This window comes from Perca fluviatilis, chromosome 11 (genome assembly GCF_010015445.1).
Source record: "Perca fluviatilis chromosome 11, GENO_Pfluv_1.0, whole genome shotgun sequence".
Taxonomy (NCBI): Eukaryota; Metazoa; Chordata; class Actinopteri; order Perciformes; family Percidae; genus Perca; species Perca fluviatilis.
Genome location: NC_053122.1, coordinates 13,649,835 through 13,659,931, shown reverse-complemented (window position 1 = coordinate 13,659,931; position 10,097 = coordinate 13,649,835). Strand labels below are relative to the sequence as shown.

General features: G+C 41.3%; 1 protein-coding gene across 1 annotated transcript; it reads left to right on the top strand.

Annotated features, from left to right (window-relative positions):
• The first annotated feature begins 474 nt into the window (after positions 1 to 474).
• LOC120567847 (homeobox protein Mohawk-like) lies at positions 475 to 8,664 on the top strand. The gene is made up of 6 exons (XM_039814923.1): positions 475 to 899; positions 1,196 to 1,355; positions 1,492 to 1,645; positions 1,841 to 2,179; positions 7,676 to 7,709; positions 8,007 to 8,664. The coding sequence occupies exons 1-6, from the start codon at positions 709 to 711 to the stop codon at positions 8,344 to 8,346; spliced, it is 1,218 nt and encodes a 405-aa protein (XP_039670857.1). The 5' UTR covers positions 475 to 708; the 3' UTR covers positions 8,347 to 8,664.
• Positions 8,665 to 10,097: the final 1,433 nt, after the last annotated feature.

Here is a 10,097-nt window from a genome sequence, read left to right as displayed (position 1 = left end):
TTTTTTTTATTACTTTTAGAGACAATTTGTACTGAAATCCATTTCAGCTCAGCAGGATTCACTGCTGAACATGAGGCACAGTTTGGTGGTTTTGCTGGTTATTAGCAACCATGCAATTACACCCATAAATTTCCAGAATCCCCTGGTAAAACATGCATTAATATCTGCTGACACGATTTTTGGTAAAACCGCGAGAGATTCTTACGCCATGTAGAAAATATGAGAGCATGTCGGAGTGCTTAGCACAGGCTGCCGTCACACCAGGCAAAATCTCGCTAGTAAATCTGATGACCACATTTGCTGATATTCATGTGCAGTATTTTTCTTATCCTGGAGTGCTACCGAGGCTGCAAGCTTTTCCTCACAGAGCTCTCCAGAGAAGGGATTGGACGGCGGGATAGCCAATGGGCGGCTCAGCAGCAGGTTATTTGAACTCTCCTCACACAGCTCAACTAAACCAGACAACATCCTCAAGACTTTTCAAACATTTTTCTCTCACAAGAGTCTGTCATCGTCTGTCTGCTCAGTCACTGCTCCCGTGGGCACAGAAGTAAGAGGAAGGAACACTTTTTTTTCTTCTCTCTTTTTTTTTTTTTTTTAAATTACGTTTACATCGAGTGTATCCAGGATGGGAACCTGTCGCTTCTATTTACATCTGGAAGTCAACTGGTGCACCTGTTGATCGAGGAAAACTCTCTGTGTTTAACAATGAACAAAGCTGCTGAGATGAAGTCTGACACTCGGCTTCATTTTGAGGACAACGTGAGATCAGAGGAGAGGAGCAGACTGAACTGTGTAGACTTACCTCAGAGCAGTTTAACAGACGGACAGAACGCAGACCTGCTGCGATGCCAGGAGACCATTGACGACAGCTCTCCTATCAAGTACAGAAGATATGGGTACGCCCTTGTTGTCTGTGTTGGGAATATAGTTCTAAACAGTTAAAACAGGGGGTTGTATTTTGTATTACAGTTGTAATATGTATCTTAAAATTTAAGATAATTCTCTAACCTGACATTTTTTTGTTCTGCCTTTTCATACATAGTTAAATAGTTCTTTGCAGCTCTTTAGACATGGAAGTTACCGACAGAAATAATTTAGCACTGTGTTGTTTCATGTATAAATGTCCTAGTTTAAACGGAGGGGATTGTAGGTGGTCTTTGTGTATCTATGAGGCAACTTGTGATTCCTCCAGGTCTCGTCTGGGTGGGGTCAAAGTTCGCCACAAGAGACAGGTGCTGCAGGACATGGCCCGGCCGCTGAAACATTGGCTGTACAAACACCGGGACAACCCCTACCCCACCAAGACCGAGAAGGTCCTGCTGGCTCTGGGCTCACACATGACGCTAGTGCAGGTGAGAGACAAGCCCGTGGAAGAAAGCAGGGATGGTGGAATGAAGGAAAAGTGACTTCAGGGATGTGTTGATTTTGAGGTTTATGGGTTAAAAAAAATAAATCATTGCTGTTCTATAACAAGGTGCGTCTGTGCAGGTTTCGAACTGGTTTGCGAATGCCCGGCGGAGGCTGAAGAACACAGTGAGACAGCCGGACCTGAGCTGGGCCCTGAGGATCAAACTGTACAATAAATACATCCAGGGGAACGCTGAGAGACTGAGCGTGTGCAGCGATAACACCGACTCAGATGGTACGGGCTACAGAATCATTTTATAGTGTGTTTAAGATCATTTCTCTTCCTTTTTATAAATGGAAATATTGAAAAAAGACTGGATTTGGAAACTTCTTGCCCATTGAAACAGCAGTTCATACGTATCATAGTTTGTAACATCATTTGAACAAGTACGACATGAAACAAGTCACCGTTTTGTTTCCATTGCTGCAGATGAAGAGTGTCCCTTACAAACTCCAATCAGCCAATCAGACTTTGGCAGGTCATCATCCCACAAGAGCGTGCTCGAGAAGCAGGGCAGCGTCCTCGCCATGGCGGACTCCGCCAACAGTGACGACAGCGCGTCGCCTCCGTCCAAGTACAAGAGCAGTTTACTGAATCGGTATCTGAACGACACGCTGCGGCACATGATGGTGGCAGAGGCGGACGGCGTCGCCTCGGCCCGCAAGAGGAGGAGCCACTCCGAGTCGTTCAGCTCCAACGAGTGTGATCGAGATGTTGTATCTCCGGCGTCGTCCTACGAAACAGAGGCCAACTTTGTCTACCACATGGGTGAGAGATGTCAGCGTTTGTCACTGTGCAGGAGAATATCACACATTAAAGCAGAGATGAGTGTTCTTACTTGAGAGGAAAATGCCACTTTTAACACAGAATCTGCACTGAATGTGTGTAAAAAGAATCAGGGAAAGCATGTAATAATGCAACACAGAGGGGTAAATTGGGAGAAAAAGAGATGATAGCACCCCCTGTCCACAGAAATCAATAATGCATCTTCCTTGTTAATTGCAGATTTATGTTGAAAGTCAGGTAAAATTACATTTTAACTACCCTGCTTCCCCTCAGTTCGTTTTTAACACACCACAGTGTACAGTAAAATAAGAACAGACTGAACAACCTCCACATGGTCCCACAGAGCTCCCTGACATTAATAAATCTCTGGCGTTCCACTGAAAGTCAGAAGCTCTGCGAGATTTAATTATAAAGTTACAGCGAATCTGGAAGGGAGTTTGACACCTGGGTGCCCTTTCAGACCTATAGGGAGCCCAGCATACTGACAACCCTTGAATCCGCTAGAGGTACATGAGCCAAAGCCTTTACAAACATTACTAATAAAGACTCATGCAGACGCTGAAATCCCTCATTTTAAAATTGGACGGAGCTCACGCTGGCTGCCGCTGCACACCGCAAATATCATTTCCATATACTAGAATGTGCCATTTGTTCCGCTTCAGCTTCTTGCCATGGTGGAAATGTCCGGTCCAGTCTCAAGGACAATTACAGAATGTCTGAGACTTTATTCTTCCCAGGGTGAGAAGTGGGAACCTGAGCCAAATGTAGAAATGGAGCAGTCTGTCAGTAAAGCACTGAAGACGTCTCGTAGAGCGACAGTCAGAGAGCTGCCACTCATCTGTGAGACATCGCAGAACCAGATCACTAATATCCATTCGGCTTTTCCCATCACTCTTTGAGGGTGTTGCTTCCCTGACTCATGTGTGCTTTGGCAGGCAGCTCCTCCCAAGTGTTACTTCCCTACTCAAAATCAATCGAAATGTACATGACATTATAAGAGTTGTGAAAAGATTTTTGAAACCAATTCTACTCTTTAGCATATATCATCAGTTTCACTCAAAAAATTCAACAAGGCATGCTTTAAGTTCCTTTTTTATTATTTTAGAACCATTTCCAGGCAAACATTACATCCTGGTCCCAGTCTAAAGATGGTTATTTAATAGATATTTTTATAGTCTGTGACAAGGCTTAATCTGTATCCTGGAAACTTATTTTAACCTCAAATTGGTCTGTAGATTGGTAACTTGAATAATTGGGATAATTCATCATTTTAACAGGCTTGTGCTATAAATTTAACCAGTGAAATGGTATATTGTATAAAGTGTACTGTCTTACCTAAACTATTAAACAAATATAGAATAATTTTACAAACGTTAATTAGTATTTATATCAATTAAACAATGATAATTCAAGGATTCTCATTTACCTCATTCATTTTAGGGAATAGTTGGACATTTTGGGAATAACGTTTATTCACTGTCTTGCCAAGAGTTAGCCATGAGAAGAACTATCTACAGCCAGCAGCAGGTTAGCTTTGCGTAGCTTAGCATAAAGACTGGACACAACTGGGAGCGGTAAATTCCTGGAGTCTCCGCTGGTTGCTTTGCAATTGGTTCCAGTTGTAGCATAGCCTATTGGTAGCTGGATTTTGTAACCATTGGAAAGAGACAGGCTAGCTGTTTCCCCTTGCTCTAGTCTTTATGCTAAGATAAGCTAGCCGGCTGCTGGCTGTAGCTTAATTTTTACTGCACAAATACAGCCTGCAGATGGTTAGCCTAGCATAGCTCAAAGACTGTAAACAGCTAGCTTGGCTTTGCCCAAACACAACAACAAAGTCCACCTACCAGCGCATTTTAAGTTCACTAAGTAACCTCTCATTTGTTTTATCTGTTCAAAAATTGAAGTCTTACGTGGGGATATGTCCTGGGATATGTTTTAAATTGCTGCATGAACTTTTTTCCTTTCGATTTTGTACAGATAAAAATAAAAAAGGTATAACATGTTAATTTGTGAGCATTAGAGGTGCTTGACTAAGCACCTCTAATGCTCAGTAAGCTGTTTTTTTAACCTTTGGACAGAGCCAGGCTAGCTGTTTCCCCTGTTTTCAGTCTTTATGCTAAGTAAGGGATAATGTAGAGCGAGCCGCGCATTATTGCGAATTAGAAACCCGACAGGGTGATGCAGGACCTCGACGCGAAGCGGAGGTCTCTTGAATCGGCATGAAGAGACCTAATAAGCGTATTTCCCAAAATGTTACACCATTCCTTGAAACACGTTATTGCTTACGAAATCATACGTCTTTTGGAGTATTTGGGGGTTTCTTAATGTCATAACACACTATGTGGCAAGCACTGTTTGTGCAAACTTTTAATGTATCCCTGCTGGTCATATTAAGGGTTATTGCAACCCAGTACGGCTCCTCTGTGGAGGTGAAGTGGAAAGTCAAGCTGCCAGATTCATGACAGCCACTAACACCATTAACACGTTTATACTCCACCCGTGAGACGGCTAAAAGTAAACCTTGTATGAGGAACTAATAAGTGATGCCACTACACAGTGTCTTACAAGGACACTTTAAACATATCAGTCTGAATCCCACAGGCAGTAAAAGTCTTATGGAATAGTATAGTGACTATTTTCTGTATAGGAATGTGAGGATGTTTACACCATATAATATGATACTCGCATCGGCTTCAGTATTTCCCTTGAAAAGGCTTGAGAGTCATAAATGTGTCTAGAATCATGTTTTATTAGACGCAGAACGGCGAAAAACATATCTGGACAGATTCCACTCATTTTGTTTCAAATGAAAACATGCATGCAAGGGGAGTCTCTTGTTCGCGAATACATATCCGGATTAAGGAAATAAGATGTTACAATATTTTCTGAGTACACTGTTGTTTTACAGTGTGGATCCCAATGACACACCTGTGAGATGACTGAAGTGATTTAAACAGATATTGTGGGAGAACACAAATAATTAAATCAGCTCATGTAGACAATAATTAATTATGAATGGGTTACATAGGATTGGTATTAATAGAAAGCTAAATTCCATATACAAAAAATTATCTATGTTTCAAACTAATTCAAATATACTTATTCATGGTTACATGCTGCCAGTCCGACATGCCGCCACTTCGACATGCTTTTATTAAGACATGCCGCTATTCCGACATGCTGCTATTCCCTAACCCTAACCCTAACCCTAACCCTAATGGAAACAAAAATTGGCGGAGTGGTGGGACGTTTGAAAACAATGGAAGTGCTCCGACAATTAGACGTCAATGTCGGAGTGGGGGTATGTCGGAATGGATGGCGGAACCCCTTATTCACTTTCTTGCCAAGAGTTAGAGGGGAAGATGGTTACTGGATGGTAAATAGGAAGCTAAAACCAGCAGGTAATTATCATAGCTGATATAGCTTAACAAGTCTGGAAGTGGTGAAAAAAGCCAGCCTGCTATGTCTGGAGTCTCCACTGGTAACTCGTTACTCTGGTTTTAGTACAGACTAAGCTAACCAGCTAGCTGTTTCCAGTATTTATGCTAAGCTAAGTAACAGTCTCCTGGCTCCAGCTATAGCGTACAGACCACTGTTCATTAGATATGAAGCTGGAGCCAGGAGGCGCTTAGCTTAGCTTAGCACAAAGAGTGGAAGGAGGGGGAGACAGCTAGCCTGGCTCAAGTAATATGTGCGGTCTGTGTGAAAGTACTCATGACAAAAACAACTTTTCGAAAACATTTATTGACATGCAAATTAATTGCACCAAAAAAACACCTCTGATTCAGTCAGAAGGTTAACATATTTCTTAGTGGGGGGCTATGTGCCAGACTGTTTTATGACCGTAAACCTTGTATTTTTTTGCTCTTTAGTTTTTGGACAGATTAAACAAATGAGATAAAACGTGTTATTAGTGAGCTTTAGAAGTGCTGGTACTCAAATTGTGTTACCTTTAAACAGAGACAGGCTAGCCTTGTGCTAAGCGAAGCTAACCAGCTGCTTGCTGTAGCTTGATATTAAGCGAACAAAGTTTGTACGCACTACAAACACGAGAGTGGTATTAATCTTCTCATCTAACTCTCGGCAAGCAAGTAAAACAGAGTAATTCCCAAAATATCTAACTTTTCATTATTTGTAAATAAAAAAGGTTCGATGTACAGTAAGCTCTAACATGAAATTATAACTATACTGCAACACAATGTAATATAAAACAAAGCAGTCAGGAGCTTCATTACCCCTTGTACAATGTATTTGTAACTAATCCCTGCTATAAGTTTGAGACTCAGCAGAGATAAAATGTTTTTTCTACGTAATAAATACAATAGAGGTACTAAAGTACTTTATTGGCAAAGCATGTTATGGCTAAAGAGAGAAATGCTCAGGGACATTCAGTAGCAAAAAAGTATAAAACAGAAAAATGATTTACTATCGTCAAGTAGTTGCTCTTGGCTCCAGCCTTTGCTAAAGAAATCAGAGACGGGGATGTTTTGGGCTGTTGCATTCAAAGACTGTGTTTCACAGTGGGCCTCTAATTTCCCTGTCTATGGCTCTCTAAAGAAAAATCAGTTTTGACCATTCTATCTGCTCCAATAAAAAAAGGCCTTATTCCAAAACTGAAATGGAAAATAAGTTCTACATATAATGCGCAGACCTCAAACATAGACTGTGCAAGCAATATAATGCTACTTTAAAGTCCTGCTCCTTCTTCTAAAATAGCCAAAGAGATACTGTAGTTTCAATTTATGGCATTTAGAGAGAAAGACCCTTCCTTTTTTCACAGATTTAGCGAAGTTCTCAGGTATTCATTTGTGAGACACTCCCCTGCCTGATGGTATAATTGAATAAAGTGCTATAGGCCTTGGTCAAAAAAAGATGGAGATGTGCAGGGAGTGCTTTTTGAAAGCAATAACACATAGTGAACTGGAACAACTTTACAGGTGCTAGCAGAGCTTTGGAAACCTGAAAACACAGAGTCAGTTGCTATGACACGGTGCAGTTATCAGATTTTTGTTTCTCAAAAGCTCAAGAGAAACAGTGCATTGCATTTGTTTTGGCTAGAGTAGCTAAGCACTGGCAGACTGGTACGAGTCAAATCTTTCTGGCACCGTAAAACACATCCCGAGAGACATACTGGACGAGTAGTAACTGTACACTTGCATTTGGGAGCACCTTCATGTGAACACACACACACACACACACACACACACACACACACACACACACACACACACACACACACACACACACACACACACGCACACACACAACACACACACACACACGCAAGATGCACGATCACCCATGAATACACACATACTCACATGCTGCAAATTAAAACTCTCATGCATTAATAATATGTATCACTAACGTACAGCCAAAATGCCTAATCCAACTTTGATTGTCCTGTGAATATTTCACTGCTATAAAGTAAACTGATTCTTCGCATATTTAGGGGAGTCTTTTTCTTCTCTCTTGCAGACACAATGGACTATACTTCAACTAAATGTGACAGGTAAGTGTATTAATTCATTGCTTAATCTGCAATTGAAACATGTGTTTGCACTTTTCAACTTTCATCAGCTTGAAAAGTAATACTAATCATTATCCCTCTTGGAAGTTGTTCTTGAAACTGAACATCCCCCTCTAATTCAGCCATATTATTCTGGCTTTATATCAAAAGGAGAAGCAAATGCACCATTTCTGCTTTGGATTTCTAAAATTGCTCTTTGGCTGATTTTAGGAAAGAGGTGAGATGGTATTTAATAATCTATTTAATTTACAGTTGTCTTTTTTCTTCATATATTCACAGACAACAGCAGCATGGCCGAGGCCAGCAGAGACGAGACGATCAGGGCTGGAGGGAGATCCACGCCGCCGTTGCTCTGACCAGCTTGGCCCAGGGGCAGAGCTGCACAGCAGACCAGAGCAGCGTGACAGTGCCCAAAGCTGGCACGGGGCAGAGCTGCACCCCAGAGCCCTTCTCGGTTACAAGGACCACTATCATGGACAGGATGTGTGTCACAGGACCCACCGCTGCTCTGAGGCAGAGCTGCACCACGGGGCCCACTCTCACCAACCGCATCATCCAGAAGTCCTCTCATATCTCTGAAGTCCAGACTGTTAACGTGGCCCTGGCAAACAGTGTGTAGGCATTTCATTTAAGCATCTGGTCTATCGTTCCATATAGGAATACCAGATGCTTAAGTGCCTTGCAATATCTGTACAGCCTCTGTTATTTTGTAATGCTGATAAACTTTGACGTTTAAATAATTTTTACATTGTAAAATGGAAAAACTAACCTAATGCAGTTGAATATTTTCTACTGTTATTGCCATGTTTCTAATGTCTTTTGCCATTTATTGCCATCTGTTGCAGTAAGTTATATTAACTTCCATGAGACCGGATTATCATCCAATGCTAAAGTTTGACAGCAGCTATTTGAATAAACCTGATGTGAAATCTTTTGACCAGTCCTTTGCTTTAAATCATTGCTTTGCAGTGGCTGAAGCTGCATACTTGTGTTTTACTGAACTGTATTTAGTGGTAGTTTTCATGTGTGCAATTGTGGGTCTCGCAGTTTCATTATATACTTTTAAATTGCTTTTAAAAGGTTGTAGCCTAATATAGGCAGAAGGGTGGCATAGTGGAATTATCATCGATCCAGCCAAAGATGGATTCAGAAAAGGTTGGTGACCAAATGTTTGTATTTGCTAAAATACATGTCAGTAAATCAGCATAAGTCAATGAAATATGATGTACAAGGCTGACCCACAGAGGACATTAACGATAAAGCGGCTATAGTCAAAAAATGTGGTGATGAACCCACAGAAAACCCAATTGCTGCTGCTTTTTCCCTCAAGCTTTTTAGTGTCCTTTAACTCATTTTGGGGTTTTCTGGCCCACAACTTCACAGTTTTGGTTCTCTCTCATCGCTGTCATAGCTTCGTTTTTCGGCCACAACAGGCAGCTGTAACTGTTTTCTGAGAAAAGGATCTGAAAACCGACTGTATGCTGACTTTTTAGCACCAAACGGCCAACATACAATGTTAGCAAGAGCAACTAGCCAGTGAACATTTAGCATTTAGAAGCTAAAGAGCAAGGTAGTTTCCCTTTAGGAGTTAGCTTAGTGTAGCCAAAAAACAGAGCAAAAATGAGAGTAAATATTGCACTTACATTTGTCAGGTCACCATTAATGCAACTCCAAATGAATGCTAATGTTGCTCCATGTCGGCTCTAACCTTAGCCTATGTGTAAAAAGGCTTCTGAAAAAAAAAAACCAAACTGAACTCAGCTTGTTTCCACTCGCCCGGCCAGGGCCTAGGTCGCTAGGCAGGTAGTCGGTTTTGGAAGAGTTCCTGATGAAATTGTTAATGTATTGTAAAGAAATAATAAGGTAAGTTGCTCACAAGTACAACGGAATGTCTGTCTGGGTAACAAAATCCTGAACAGCTAACATCGTTATGGTAGGTGAGACATACGACTGTCATCTGTTTTTGATGTTAAAACAGCATTAAATGCCAAATAGGCTCAGGAATTTTCTGACCTCAATCAACTGCCAAAAACTTATGTTATTGGAAATATGGAGAAAACAATAAGCCACAGGAGAATGTCTGATAGAGACTTGTGGTGAGCGTCTTCCATCTGGGGACATCCTGACACCAAACATAAGCTTGTAATCACACTCAGTCCTCTGGGACTATTTTACAAAACATGATTAACAGGACTTTTCCACTCCCGGTTTTGGTCTGTTTTTTGACATTTTGTGCAAAGAATGTTTTCAGTCTTGCATGTACGACAGGCTAGTCATCAACAAAGTTTTATGGAAAGAGCAACTCACTCCTGTTTCCACTGTAAACCTGCTTTTGATTAGATGGGCCTCTACACACGGAAATGTAATGGC

Excerpts from the sequence above, each read along its gene's own strand:
- LOC120567847 (XM_039814923.1), top strand. The coding sequence starts at position 709 with ATGAACAAAGCTGCTGAGATGAAGTCTGACACTCGGCTTCATTTTGAG. Across the intron at positions 900-1,195 it reads ATCAAGTACAGAAGATATGG|GTCTCGTCTGGGTGGGGTCA; the intron begins GTACGCCCTTGT and ends TGATTCCTCCAG. Across the intron at positions 7,710-8,006 it reads ACTTCAACTAAATGTGACAG|ACAACAGCAGCATGGCCGAG; the intron begins GTAAGTGTATTA and ends ATATATTCACAG.